The sequence below is a fragment of the Mustela erminea genome, chromosome 14, assembly GCF_009829155.1.
Source record: "Mustela erminea isolate mMusErm1 chromosome 14, mMusErm1.Pri, whole genome shotgun sequence".
NCBI lineage: Eukaryota > Metazoa > Chordata > Mammalia > Carnivora > Mustelidae > Mustela > Mustela erminea.
In genome coordinates, this window is record NC_045627.1 from 57,091,669 (window position 1) to 57,106,765 (window position 15,097).

At 36.4% G+C, this 15,097-nt stretch overlaps 1 protein-coding gene across 4 annotated transcripts in view; it reads left to right on the top strand.

Moving 5' to 3' along the window:
* The window catches only part of HECTD2 (HECT domain E3 ubiquitin protein ligase 2), an 89,367-nt gene extending 75,166 nt beyond the window's left edge, over positions 1-14,201 (top strand). For 2 of the 4 annotated variants that reach the window (XM_032312704.1, XM_032312703.1), the window contains exons 15-21: positions 1,575-1,733; positions 4,937-5,011; positions 5,650-5,737; positions 5,823-5,929; positions 7,210-7,325; positions 8,422-8,565; positions 11,704-14,201. In XM_032312704.1, the coding sequence (XP_032168595.1) occupies positions 1,575-1,733; positions 4,937-5,011; positions 5,650-5,737; positions 5,823-5,929; positions 7,210-7,325; positions 8,422-8,565; positions 11,704-11,824 (810 nt within the window). In that variant the 3' untranslated portion in view covers positions 11,825-14,201. Of the gene's footprint in view, positions 1-1,565; positions 1,734-1,899; positions 2,705-4,936; positions 5,012-5,649; positions 5,738-5,822; positions 5,930-7,209; positions 7,326-8,421; positions 8,566-11,703 lie in introns of those variants that run through there. The other 2 variants (XM_032312706.1, XM_032312707.1) reach the window with 2 other exon arrangements.
* The last annotated feature ends 896 nt before the right edge of the window (positions 14,202-15,097 follow it).

Genomic DNA, 15,097 nt, shown 5'->3' on the forward strand with positions numbered 1-15,097 from the left:
GAGAATGTGCATTCTCTATTGAGAAAATATAGTTAGTTCTGTATATATATTCACTTTCAGTTTCAGGACCAAAGATTTGTTGGTCTAGTAGTTCTGCCAACATTGCATTCCTAATACTTCAGTTTTAAATATAGTAAGACTTTGGAGTTTACAGGAAATGTTATGGTGAAACCTGTAATAATAATTATAAAATGTTTTAAAGATTGCATGAAGAGCCATAATATAACATTTATTTTTTAAACCAGAATAGCTTTTACCAAAAGGGGCATTGAAAGAAGGTTTTCAAAATCTACCCTGTTTGTGCCACCCGATGCCTCAGTGGTCCAGCAGGATTGCCCCATCCTCCATCTCGTCCTTGCTTCAGCCAGCACGGACTGACTTAGTGTGAGATGAAACCTTGTAGTCTGCATATAAAGCTACCCTGTGGCAAATCTTATGGGCCTGCTTCCTCATCCACAAAAGACCTGCCTTTAGAGTTATAATTTTTTAAAAATTTTTAATGAAAAATGCTTAGAATTTGTCACTGTGGTAGATAATCATAAATGGTAACCATCATAGTATTATGGTCACTGTCATTGTAGCTATTATCACAAGTATGGAAGCATATTAGATCTCCTTTTCAGTATCTTTCCCTTGAATACACTACTCAGTTTCTGTTGATATAGTTACCTATAAAATAATATATCTATTTATTCCTTAAGTTACTATTAACTTTCATTCTGCCTTGGCAAATTGAAATACTCATTATCTTCCAATTTTTTAAAATAATTTTCGGTAATTTATCCAGCCCATATGTTTAGATTTCCTTTTGAGCCTATAAACTTAATGACTTTCTTAGTAACTCGATATAATAATCTTTATTTCACAGCTGAAATAAAACATCTAAAACCCCTCTTTCAGCAAATGGATGACTTACATTCTGCCATAAAAGTAATAAATAAAATATAACTGGGCAGCATTTATATAGACAACATCTGTAGCTTTTAGCCTGAACACTTTGTGTACACTCCAAGTAATAAAGGCCTTCCAAGTATTTCCGTAAGAGAGTAATTGTCATGTTAGCCTATCAATAGCATGTGTGTGTGTGTGTGTATGTGTCCGTGTCCGTATGTTTATTCAATTCAGCTCTCTTTATATAGTCTGTATTTAGTTTTAAAATAGTTAAAATGATCACCGAAATTAGAAGTGTGTTCTGCATTGAGTTCTGAATAAACTGCTTCTACTACTTACAAAATCACCATCATCATTTAAACTTAGAATAAATTTAGAAGATGTTTTCTTGTATGTCACATAATTTATGAAATGTTTGAAATTGCTGTCTGCTGTGATCTTAGATAAATTTTTCTGGAGAAATCATCAAATACTATCAACCACCCCCCCCCCTTTTCACATGACTCTTGGTAATCAAGGAATTACATTGTGTAAAATAAAGGGAAGATAAAAGGAAGTATGTGGGATTAATTCAAGTCTGTGTTAGATCTGAAAGAAGTATGCAAGAAATAGACTGATGCATAATTCAAAACTCATTTGTTGTCATGGATTTTATGTTAATGCTTAACATTCAGTATGCATAGCTTATGGGACTAGCTGTTTATAACAGCATTACCTTGGATATTCGTTTCCCCCCCTGCTGTTACAAGAAATTATTGAGCCCTCCCATCATTCCTAGTGATCAAAATATACCAGTAGGCATCTGCAGTGTGACCACTGACGACTTGTGTCAAATTATGCCTGTAAGTATAACGTTATCAGCTTATTCCTTAATGCTTACTCCTTAATGATAAATCATCTCTCTTCCACCTGAAGTCTTTCTCCATCTATTGCTGTTCTTATTTTTAAGTAGAGTTTCTATCTATGTAACCCATCACCTTTTTCATCTAGTTTTCTTCTTCCTCACAGAGAGATATCACCCACTTTGCTGCCCTCCTAAGCTCTTACAGCACAGCGAACAGACTTTGAAGGAAAGAGAAACAGATTAGAATCCAGGCTGCCACTTACTAGCTCTGTGAACTTGGCTAAGTTATTTAATCTTTTTGAGCTCTAGTTTCCTTATGTGATCAATGGGATAGCAAAACTTATATATGGGGCAATTAAATGAGATAATAAAGCCCTTAGTAATTGATTACATCTGTGGATTCTTATTAAGATGATACTATGCAGTATCAGTAACAGTATCTGCAAAAAAATCTCTAAAATAAATGCAACAAATGAATTTCGTGGTACTGTCTCTTACAACATTCTTCCCCTCAGAAATTAGATTTCTCATCATCAAATATAATCAAAGATTAAAATTTAGTAGAGGAGTGGATTCTGTACATATTCTTCTGACAGTCCCCTAAAATAATGTTTTTTACAGCTCAGTTTGGTACTGTTGGTCAGCAGAAATTCTCGGTGATATCTTTAGCAAATAGCCTAGATGGGGAGAATCTCTTTTGCTAAGTATTCCTACCTAAATATCCCTGTGTTTTAATGATCCAGTGAGTTTGGTGTAGGGTTGGTGACTTCCTGTTGAGTTGAGAAATCTCTCCAGAAAATATTTGGTTAGGAAATTCTTCTTCATACTCCCCAGAGGTTTGATATCAGACACATTTTGGAAGTTGGTTTAGGATATCTTCAATTAAGGGCATAAATCTACATTTTTTAAGACTTAATAGTGGGGTGCCTGAGTGGCTCAGTCAGTTGGGCATCTGGCCCTTAATTTTGGCTCAGGTGATCTCAGGGTGATGAGATTGAGCCCCAAGTGGCTCTGTGCTGGGTGTGGAACCAGCTTAAGATTCTCTCTCTCCCTCTGCCTGCACCACCACCCCTACCCCACTCCCCCTACCCCGACCCCCTGCTGCTGGAGCATGCACACTCTCAAAAAAACAAAACAAAACAAAAATGACTTAATAGTTTAAAAAAATAGTATGATATGAGAGTGCACAAGTTAACAGAGCAGGCTCTGATTAAGAAACTGAAAGTTCAGGGCGCCGGGGTGGCTCAGTCTGTTAAGCATCAATCAGGTCACAATCCCAGGATCCTGGAATCGCCCTGCAGTCAGGCTCCCTTCTCAGTGGGGAAACTGCTTCTCCCTTTCTCACTGCCCCCAGCTCATGCTCTCACTCTCTATCTCAAATGAATAAATAAATAAATAAATAAAATCTTTTAAAAAACCACAAAAAACAAAGTTCTCTTTTCTGTAGTCTTATATCTGCAACATCCTAGCTATGACTCTGGATTATTCACTTACTTTTCTTACATGTAAAATGTAAGGAATACACTCGTCTCTGAGTTACCATCTCATTTTAGATTTTTGTAATTTTTTAATTGCATATATTAAATTTCTGTCAAATTTTTTACCAATTTTCTAATTTTATTACCGGTTTTTGCCAATAAAATGCCTAATTTTATGATTAAAACTATTCAAATTTGGCTCATTTAGAGCCAGCTTTTTTTTTTTTTTAGTTAATAATGGATATTTTATGAATGACTACACTGAAATATTGTTTTATATTATGGAGCTGAAGATTTCACTGTGTTAATTTCATTTTCTTATGTTGGCCCTTTAGTAATAAATCAAGATTCCTATATTGTGATGCTAATAAATGCAGTAATATTCCACTGTTTCCTTAGACAAACCACTGGGATTGTTCTGTGGCAAAAATAAGAAATCTTCCCAACCACAGCTTTGTGAAAATTACACTTCAGGGTTTTAGATGAGAACAGAGGAGCCTCGAGCATATCTTTGAAGCAGTGACTATCACTCCCAGATATATTGTATTAAATAAGACCAGGCAGAGAACTCAAATGCTGTGCAAAAACTGTATTCATATATTCACACACTCTTTATTCAGTTACAGGTTTACAAAATCATAAAAAGTTTATACGGATGATTAATAGTATTTTAGAACTAACATATTCTAGTTAAGAGTCTAAGATTGACAGTATAGGTAAACAAAAAAAAAAACTCAACAAAAATAGGGGCTTGAAAATACAAAGTCTGGAAATAAAGGGCCTATAGTCCCAAATAAAAACAGATCTAAATATATAACTTCATAACCTATTGACTTTGTATTTTGTCTTTAAAAATTTCATCTGTGAAAGATGATGGTAAATCTGTTCCCCTGGGTTCACCTGCTAGTCTGTGGCATTCTTAAAAACTGCAAACTCCCAATTATAATTTTCAGCACTCATGATTTTTATTAATAATTGAAGCATTATGCCAACTGTACCAGCCTAGATTTATATAAAGATTTCTGGTTTTAACAGAATGAAAAATGTATTATGTTTTTAAGTATATAAGCATATAACATTTTATGCTGTTTACCTTTTCCTCTACTAATTTAAAATAACTAAAAACTTTAATTTTTTTCTTAAAACCTGAAAAATATTTTTAAATATTGGGTCAATTTTTCTGTTTGTAAATCTTTGTTCATGGATAACATGAGTTATAGGAAAATACTTCTTCCACTGTTCCCAACTTTTGGGGGAGAGAGACGGGCACTGTAACTGAAATGTAGAAACCACTTAACGTGTATGAACTGTGTGTTTTTATACTTAAAAGATGAATCCTAAGACAACAGATTTTTGAAGAATGTACGTTGATAAATACTACGAATTCATAAATAATAATGTTGCTGATGGCAGTGAATTATGATGGAGACTGTGCTCTTCTCTTGCTGCATCAGAACAGATCCCAGAGTTATGCCTCTCTCATTTGAACTGGATGTTTTCCTCTTACATGACTTTTCCCAGTGAGTTTTTCAAGCCTTTCACATGGTAGAAATCATTAACAAACATTTTGTGCCCTGGAAAAATATATCCCAAATATTTAGTTCAAAATCTGAAAGAGCGTATCTACTCTATTTCACATGTGAGTTCACTATGGTAGATCTGCTCAACTATTTTAGGTAGTAATATTGGATTAAAAACACAGGTAATGGATATCTTTTTACAGGAGTTGGCCCATGGGTTAAGTGAACTCCTATCCTATGAAGGCAATGTTGAAGAAGATTTCTTCTCAACGTTCCAGGTACTGTTCAGGGCAAATAACTTTCTGTTAACCATGTATTTCATATGTGAAAATGCCATTTGTTATTCAACACCTATCATTAGAACAGATGAACAAGGATTAATCTGTGGTTTGTGATTAACACACACCATCCCTTATCGTAAGGGCTCTTAACCTGATAAAGCACAGACAGTACAGCAGACCCATGTAGATGACCAGTCAAGGAAAGTGCCTAAAGAAGCTCCCCAGGGTGCAGGTACTCTGCTAGGCACCTGTCATATGCCCTTGGCTCAGCTACTTCCTCGGAGCTTTTCAGCTTCTGAAAATAAGCCTCTCTTGTAGCTTCAGTGCAAGAAGTTAGGAGCAGAAACTAGTGGATCAGACCAAAATGGTCTCATTTCCTCTCCCCTAACAGTAATTGGGAGATGGAAGTCAGAGTAATCCACACAGCTCCTAAGTCCTGAGTATTACCTAAATGGCCATACAAGTTGACGAACAGCAGTAAGGTATTCAACTGTGCTCAACAGAAAGGGTTAAGTCCCCATAGTTTGTAGATTGGTGGGGGGGACCTGTTCTTAAATTTATACAAACCTGTTCGCTGAAGCCTATTATTATATTAACCATACCAATAAATATGTTGTATTGGAATATCCCAACAGGTTTTTCAAGAAGAATTTGGAATCATTAAATCCTACAATTTAAAGCCAGGTGGTGATAAAATTCCAGTTACCAATCAAAATAGGAAAGGTAAGAAGACAGCATTTCTTAATTGAAATGCCTGAATGTTTACCATTTACTTTTACTATCTAATGGATGTAAAATTGCCTTCCAGAATATGTGCAGCTTTATATTGACTTTCTTCTCAACAAATCCATCTATAAGCAGTTTGCTGCCTTTTATTATGGATTTCATAGTGTGTGTGCTTCAAATGCCCTGATGGTGAGTTTAAAACTAAATTTTGCTTTTGGTTAGATTTTGTAATACTGTAATATTGACAAATAAGTCCTGAAATAGATAAGCTTCTAAAATAGATTTTTTTTAACTTTTTGAAGGTAGAGCTAGAAATAAAAATAGTTTTCTCCTTCAGCCTTAATTCTCTAATGGGAGAAAAGACCAGTCAACTCCCTTTTCCCTTCCTTGGGCTCTGTCTTATACTATGTCTTTTAGGGTTTTAAGAATTTTCCTTAAGATTAGATGACGAGATCCCCATAGGCTCAAGGAACAAAGCACAGAAAACAGAGTTATACGTAAGCTGCCCGGCCGAAGCCACAACTTCTGACTAAGGAACGTATCTATAACTGCTTCCTGCTGCAACTCTGAGTTACCTTTTGCCCGTAGGAAGTAGTTTGTCCTCAGAGTCATGATGCACTCTGGTTGGCTGGACATGCCTTAGCCACGTGAAGGTGGGTCAGCTGCCATTCAGAACACCGTGTCAGAGAAAACTCAGGCAAAGTCTTCTAATGAAGCCCTGCTCTCTGCACCAGTTCTGCAGGGGGCGCTCTGTCAGGCCACGTGTATCTCCCCCTCAGTTTTAGTATGAGCGTTTGGAGTAAGGTCTTCCATTTGAGATACTATTACAGGAGAGAGCTGGTTTTAAGGTAACCTTTGTCCCTTATTTGTTGTTAAAAGCATTGCTGAAAAAGGAGCACTTTATTGAGCTCTAATTAGGTTTTTTAGTTGTGGGGGCGGAGGAGGGAAAATAAAAATTAAATGGCATAGCGTGGTCTCTGCTCTTAAGTTTTAATCTCTTTAGGTGAGAGACAACTTACGTAGGTGAAAAACCCAGTGAACTACAGCAGAAGGACTATAACCAAGTACCCAGACTTTGCAGTGCACCTGGGAGGCGTGTGGGATACTGGAAGGAGGCTGGAATAGCTGAGAGTTTCAAGCAGGCTTGGGGGGGCGAGGGCGGGGGCAGGGGCAGGGAAGAGTTCTCACTTGAATTCATGCTTAGTCATCTGCTTATTTTTCTGGCAAACTGCTAATTACTGTTTGCAAAAGGGAGAGCCTAATAGTTTGACAAGATTTATAAACTTTCAGAAGCAAAAATATCTTAACCTCAGTAGAAAACTAAAATGGAGATTTTTTTTTCCTTAATAAAAATGACTTGATTTACTATAAAGAAGTCATGTGTCTTATCATTCGATTCAGTGAAGACAGTTCACTTTCATTTATTTAATCATTTTATATTATCATTTTTGGAAAATAATTCTTGGCAGCTGCTTCGCCCAGAAGAAGTTGAAATTCTGGTCTGTGGAAGTCCGGAACTGGACATGCACGCTCTGCAGAGAAGTACTCAGTACGACGGCTACGCAAAAACAGACCTAACGATAAGGTCAGCACATCCCACTGCTGAGACCGAGATTGCGGGAGGGGGAATGAGAGAGTGGGGCCTGTTTGTATAAGTTAGCTGAAATATCGTAGTCCCGCCCTGTCTTATTTTATCTTTAGAAAGTAACATGAGAATATTAAATATGAGAAAGCACTTGGCAATCCCCTTGGGAGAAAGTGATATAAATAAGTCTCTACAAAAGTATAAAGATTTTTTTTTAATCTATTTTTAGAAAGAGATGGCGGGAGCTGGGGTGGGGCAGGGACGAAGAGAGGGAGAGAATCTTAAGCAGGCTCCACACCCAAAGCAGAGCCCAACATGAGGCTTGATCTCATGCCCCTGAGATCATGACCTGAACTGAATTTAAGAGTTAGACTTACCCTACTGAGCTACCCAGGTGCCCCAAGATTTTGCTTTTTTAAAAAATGACTTTGGTTCTAGAATTTGGGGATGCTCTACTTACAAATAGCATTTTACTGGCACTGTGCTGAAAAAAATAAAAATAAAACTTGTAAATTATATAGGAGAAAATTGGCTTTTGTATCATCTACTGTTTAACTACTTTTATAATTCTATAAAGATGTTACCTTTGGAGTGCCTAGGTGGCTCAGTTGGTTAAGCATCTGACTCTTCCTCTCAGCTCAGGTCCTGATCTCAGGGTGGTAAGCTCAAGCATGGCACTGGGCTCCACGCTGGGCACTGAGCCTACTTAAAAAAAAATAGGTCACTGACTATGGACTCTGAGAAACAAACTGAGGGTTTGGGAAGGGAGGGTTGTGGGGTGGTGGGTGAGCCTGGTGGTGGGTATTAAGGAGGGCATGGATTGCATGGAGCACTGGGTGTGGTGCATAAACAATGAATCTTGGAATACTAAAAAAAATAAAATTAAGATGTTAAAAAAAATGGGTTACTTTCATAATAATGTTAGTCAAGAATCTGATTCATATATAGAAGCTTGCCATTCCTTAACTTCACATTAAGGGCTATTGCGTATGTTTAAGGGAGTTTTATTCCTTAGAGCTTACTTTATGTTACTTTATTATGATCTGCAGAATTTTTGACAAGACATTTTATATAAATTTCCTTTGGTGTTCTCTAGATATTTCTGGGATGTTGTGCTTGGATTTCCTCTTGATCTTCAAAAGAAGTTGCTACATTTTACTACAGGAAGTGACAGAGTACCTGTAGGAGGAATGGCTGACTTGAACTTTAAAATCTCAAAGAATGAAACTTCCACTAACTGGTAAATTTCCAGATTGTAATTTTATTTTTTTAATCTGCAAGCTTTGCTAATAATAACAACAACAACAACATATTTGTTTGGGATTAGAGGATTCTTTAGATCAGAAGTCATTTTTGTAGCAAAAAAATCTTGGGAGTAAAAACAACCTTGAAATGAGAGAGTAGAAAGTATATGTATTAAAGTTCTCTGTTCATTTTTGAGACATACCAATAGTAATAATTCTGTCAACTTTTTACTTTGCTAAGTCGACTGCTTTGTAGTCTCTTTTAGAATCTAGCTGGCTTTTAGTAGTACATTGTATAATGTCATTTTTATTTAAAGGTGTTTTTTATTAAAAATATTAAGGTGAGTTTTTTGGCTTGAATTACGATTAGTACAAGAAGTCCTCTAATAGTAATCCTTCTTTTTTAAATCTAGTACACTTTGCATATGAAAGTAATAATGATGGCTTTGCTTTCTAATATTATTGATGGGTTAACACTGATCTACTTGTTTTCCCAAACATCTTATAATTTTTAAAACTGATTTGAGTAGACGCTGCTTTTATTCGAATCAGTTTTTTCTCCCACCCAATTTACTCCCTGAGCTTTATCAGCTCTTCCTTTCATTTTAGACCTGGACTCGACCCTTTCCTTTTCCATGGCCACCACCCTGCTGGAGTTGTTTTTTGTCTCCTTCCTCGCTTATTGAAATAGCCTTCTTCCTGGTCTACTTGCTCAGATTCTTCCTTTTTAAATTATTTTATCTATTAAATTCATTTTCCTTAACACTGCTTTGTTCATGGTATTTCCTTGGGCCATAATAGCTTTACTGTTCTCCTTCAGTAGAGGCTCTAGAATTTAGAGCCTGTCTGATAAAGCTTTACAGTCTTCTCCCGAAGATTACATAGCAGTTTCCCTTTCTTGTCCCAGGCTTTAGTTAGCAGGCTATTTTTCTACTCCTTCAACACATTTGTCCTTTCCTTTTTTCATACTTTAAAGTGGTTCTCTTAATATATGATACTCAGTTGGGGTCTCTCTACCCAAGAAAGTTATACCCCTCCTTAAAGATCCATTTTCACATCAACTTCCTCGGTAAAGTAAAAAAATCATTGTTCCTTTGATGTACTCCTCAAATATTTTATAGAAATCATATGTCACTTAGCATCTTGCACCTTCATCTTAGTCATTTAGCCCCTCAAGGCAGAGGTCATGCCTAATACATCTTAATATTTTTCAAATAGCCACACACATATTAGGTGTTCAATTAATGTTTCTTGAATGAATATTTCAGTCAACATCAACATTATATTAAAATACAAAACAAATATTTATATACATACATATATATATATATATATATATATATATATATATATATATATACACACACACACATACATTAAGAAATGTCTAAATAAGATTTATAATTAAAGACCAAAAATGAAAAAAATTCAAAAGAAGCTTTTTTGGGGGGTGCCTGGGTGGCTCAGTCAGTTAAGCGGCTGCCTTCAGCTCAGGTAATGATCCCAGGGTCCTGGGATCGAGCCCCGCATCAGGCTCCCTGCTCAGCGGGGAGTCTGCTTCTTCCTCTGCCTGCTGCTCCTTCTGCTTGTGTTCTCTCACTTGCACTCTCTCTCTCAAATAGATAGATAAAGTATTTTTTAAAAAGAAGTTTTTTAAAGGTTATAGACTTATTTATATAACAGAAATTAATTTTTCAGGATATTGAATAACAAAAATTTTGTCAATTTAAGAAGAGTAACCTGGGGGAATGCCTGAGTGCCTCAGTCCGTTAAATGCTCCTTGATTTTGGCTCAGGTCTTGATCTCAGTGTCATGATTTCAACCCCCACATTGGGCTGTGGAGCTTACCTCACCCAACAAGGAGCCTACCTTAAAAATAAGTAAATAAATAGAATAATGTGAGTAATGTAATTTAATATAAAAGTGATATCACATCTAAACTTTTCCTATTGTTATTTCAGAGAGTATTTTTGTAAGCATCCATGGTTTAGTCATGAATCTTCCACAACTCTAGGATTTGCAGTAGGACATTCACATAGATGAAATATAGTTGTCCATCAAAGATATGTACATCACCATTGTAGATCCACTAGATTTTTGTTAAATAAGAATGTTAAATTTTTACATGGTAACAGTATTGATGTGAGGTCTGACTGATCTGGGTTTGATTATCAAAGGTCTACAACTTTACCAGCTCCGTAGTGTCGAACAGATTACTTAACCTGTATGTTCCCATGTTTAGTTTCCCTTATCAGTAAAATGAGGATAACAAAAAGTACTTTTTAGGTTGCTTTGAGGCTTTAATGAAACACTGCATATAAAAACACTTGTTGTAGACCAAACAATAAATGCAAACTGATTATGACAGTTTTAAGTCTTTTAATCCTACAAACTTCTTTTTTCTTTTGAAAATGTTCTCCTTTTCCCTGGCACATTTCCTGTTTTCTTTTTCACTAACTTCTCTGATGGCCCTTCTGATGCTGTGAAGTTCATAAAGTCTGAAGGAGGGGCCTAGGGAAAGGGTAGCGGTCTAGAGTGAAGATAAACAGTGTCATCAGGGCCAAGACCAGGGCTGGTCCAGAAGATCTGGAGGACGAAGGCCGCATTTGCCTGAGGGTGGCGGCCCTGAAAGCATGGGCGTCAGGTATCCAGTAATGTCCTTTTTTATTATTTTTTGGACAGTCTTGACTGAAATAATCATAACAGTTGTATTATCCACCATTCTGCTGGCCATTTTATGCACATAGCTCTTTAAATCTTCTACTGAACAACCCACTTGGATAGTTGACCCTGCTGTGGTAACAAGGACTGAGATATGGAGTCATGAAGCCACTCAGACAAGATCCCATGGCCAGTAAGTCAGGGACAGCATTCAAATTCAGATCTGCCTCCAACAGTAATGCCTCTAGGATGCAAGGTTCGCATGAGCACAGGGTAAACCCACCCCTGTGTCTAGAACAACGGTGCCGAAACATAGCAAGAACTCTGTAAGTATCTGTTCAGTGAAGGAATTCATGAGCCACCTCTTGGCAATAGCAAGCTAGGTTTGACTTGGCCATGTTTGACAGTAGCTTAGCGCTTAAACTGTATGCATTTTGAGACTTAGTATCTCTAAAAAAAATTTTTTTCCCTAGGTTGCCTGTGGCCCACACCTGCTTCAATCAACTTTGCCTTCCCCCCTACAAGAGCAAAAAGGACCTAAAACAGAAATTGATCATTGGAATTTCAAATTCAGAAGGTTTTGGACTTGAGTAACCTAGAAGACTTGAAATATATTTTATATGTAGCATTCACTTCCCTCTTATTGTGCCTTTAACCTTTTCATGTCTCTGTCTCACAACACCTTGACAAAGCTCATCAACTTTAAGATACTGATTTTTTAAAAATCAAATATAAAATATGTTTAGTGGGGGAGGCATGATTTTCTAAAAACACAGAAATTGCTTGAGTGAAGAAAAGACCAGATGGCAGAGACAGGTGTGGGTCTAGGCCCTCTTTTTTATAGCACTTTATGATTCTCCATAGGTCGTTCTGCACAGGTGTTCCACTGGGAAAGCAAAGCCCAGTGAGGAATGCCCTACCGTGTAGTGGAGCCCAGCGGGGCCCCATGGCAGACTGTGCTGCTGGCTCAAGTGGCAAAGCGCACAGCTCTGTTCTCGTTCACGTGAGGCATGTAGCCATATTTTCATATAGAGGTAAACGACAACAGTATAAATGCAGTTTACAGGGTTTTTGTTTTTGTTTTTGTTTTTGTTTTGATATACTGGCTTTGGTCCTATAAGATTCTTTTCAACTGTTGCTGAAAAGCATGTAAATAACTACATAATAGCCTGAGAATAATGGGATTTTGATAGTGCCATTTATTGCTAAAAGATTTATTTTTACAAAATAAATTCAGGGTTTTAGATGTGTATACAGCTTTTACAAATCAATAAAGATGAATGTACAAGAGTGTTAACTATTTTCAGACTAAATGGATTCGAGGTTCTGTTCTTTTAAGTAATGTTAGTCTGCATGCACATTGGCAGTAAACTAGTTACTTTGAGTATTCTGTAATATTTGTATAATGATCATTTCTTCTTAAGGGTCAGGACATTAGAGGGGATATCAGATCTAACTGTTGATAAATTAAGTCAATTACAAGCACAAAAGAAAAGAACTGTTTTTATATATACTTTGATGTACAAGGCTTACTTCTAATATTTTTTGAACACCAGTTGTACTGAAACACAAATTTTGGGGAAAGGCTAGGATTAAGATATTTGACAAAAGTGAATACAATAATAACATCTGTGTCAAAATGATGTAGCCTGGTATCAAAATAAAGTTCAGCATTTTGGCCAAAATGTTTGTATTTCACTGGATTCTGAATGTAGTAAATTCAAAAGTATTCTTTTTGGAGTTTCTCAACAAGTAGCACGTAAAAAGAAACCACATTTTAAGTCAGACTGTAAATGGTTTTCTTTTTATTTACAGCAAATGAAGCAGTTTTATTGGCATGGTACAAATATTTCCAAATCAAGACTTCTCTATTATATTCTGATAGCTTTCCTTCAAGAAACTCTGGAGGTACATTTGCAATAATAACGAAGCCAGCATTTAGTACCAGCATATGGTTCACAGGCAAATAATACTGTCCCCCAGTTTTTTCTTAGTTATGCTGTTTTCTTATTGCTATGCTTCCTACACCCAACCAGCAGAATTCTTTAGGGTGGAGGAATGGATCAGCTGGTACTCCTGTAATGCTTGAGCCAATTCCGAATCCTCGAGGAACAGGAATTACTGAGCTTACTGTTCTCTTTGTGATGACAGTGACTCTGGTTTTCCACTAGGTATACCATGGAAAGGATTTTTCTTCTTAAAAATCTTGGAAAAGCCTAAGAGAGTTAAAGGCCTGTTGGTTTTGTTTGCTCTGTTTTTAATCCATATGCAAGTAAAACTGCTTCTCTGTTACACTGCTAGAGCTAGAGCGTAAGATGTTTAATGTAGGTTACTACTTACTAATAAGCACAAAAGAATCATGTATAAGAAATCAGATTTAAGTGTTTTAAATAAAATGTAAACAGAGTTTTTATTTGGTAGAGACGGAAAAATTGTGTTGGCTTGGTCTGCATGTTTAATGATGTGCTTGTATAGCGGTAGCTCTGTCACTTTTAAATAAGTACACAAGCAAGCCAAATTTTTAAATGACAAAGTCCATAAGTAAGTAGAAAATTATTGTTGTCTGTTGTTATTAAGTTGAAATTTGTAACCATTTATCACTTAATTACAAATTGCCTTTATTTATTTATGTTGTTTTTGGTTTACAGTGTAATAATACCTCATTTTCTTAAAAAAAAAAACCACTACTGTTCTATTTCCTTAATTTAAATAGCTAGAAAATTCATGTAGTTGCTTTTTTTAATATAATCTTTAAGGAATTCTTGATTTTTATATCTGCAACAGTAAATTAAAGCATTGTGCTGTATTTATCAGTATTTACAAAATGTCCTGTCCCTTTTAAATCTTTGCTTAATCATATTTTTGTCTGTATGATCAAAAGTTTTTAACAGTTTGTCTTTTTTGTACAAATCTGTATTGTATTAAGTTCATTTCTGGATAAAATTTTTCAAATATTAAAGTTATACAATCAGTCAGGCTTCAGCTCAATTTTTTAACCTGAGGCAATTAATTAAAACCGTAAGTTTAAAATATTTTATAAAAGCACACTGTTCTCATTACACTGTCTCTTACACTAGTGCTTAGGAAAATACAGAGCTTCAAAAGATTTGTGTTGATATTGACACCAAATAAAACCAATTTCTTTCACATTATTTTTAGTGTGAAATAATGTCTATCCAGTGTCTGGATGGTCACAGACCATTCTGTCAAATGAACATTATAACACCATGGAGGCCACCCAGAAAGGAACCAAGTATGACATTTCCTTGGCCAACTTAAGTATTAAAGATCTTAAGTATTCCTCCCCAAAACCATTAGTTTAGTCTTCTTCCCCTAGCCCACATCTCCCATGCTTAAGGAAAAGAGAGAAGAGCTTATGAGAATGTAGGGGAGAATGGCATGAGTGATTCATGGAAGAGAGCTGACTGATTCATGGATGATAGGCAGCTGGGTAGGAGGAAGGAAGACCAGGGTGGCAAATACACAATCAATTCTCAGTGGTAAATACACAACCAATTCACCCCGATGGCCTCACAGCCTCTGGTCCAGTGTGGTGGTTATGAACCATGCCTTGGCGCCAGACTGCCTGGGTTTGGGTTTGCTATTCACTAGCTGTGTTTCCTTGGGCCAGTAACTTACTCTCCCCCACTCCCCCGCCTCAATTACCACGTGAAAATAATTTGTAAATGGAAAGCCTACCTATCTTGCAGGTAGGCTTGTAGGAGGATTAAGTGAGTCAACGTGTGTAAAGCAGTCACAGCACGTGGCATATGGTAAACAGTATGATGGGATGCAAGAGGAAGCCTGGTGCTAAGGTGACAACTTGTAAAACCACAGCTTCTGCAGCCTTCTGAAGGTCTTTGACTA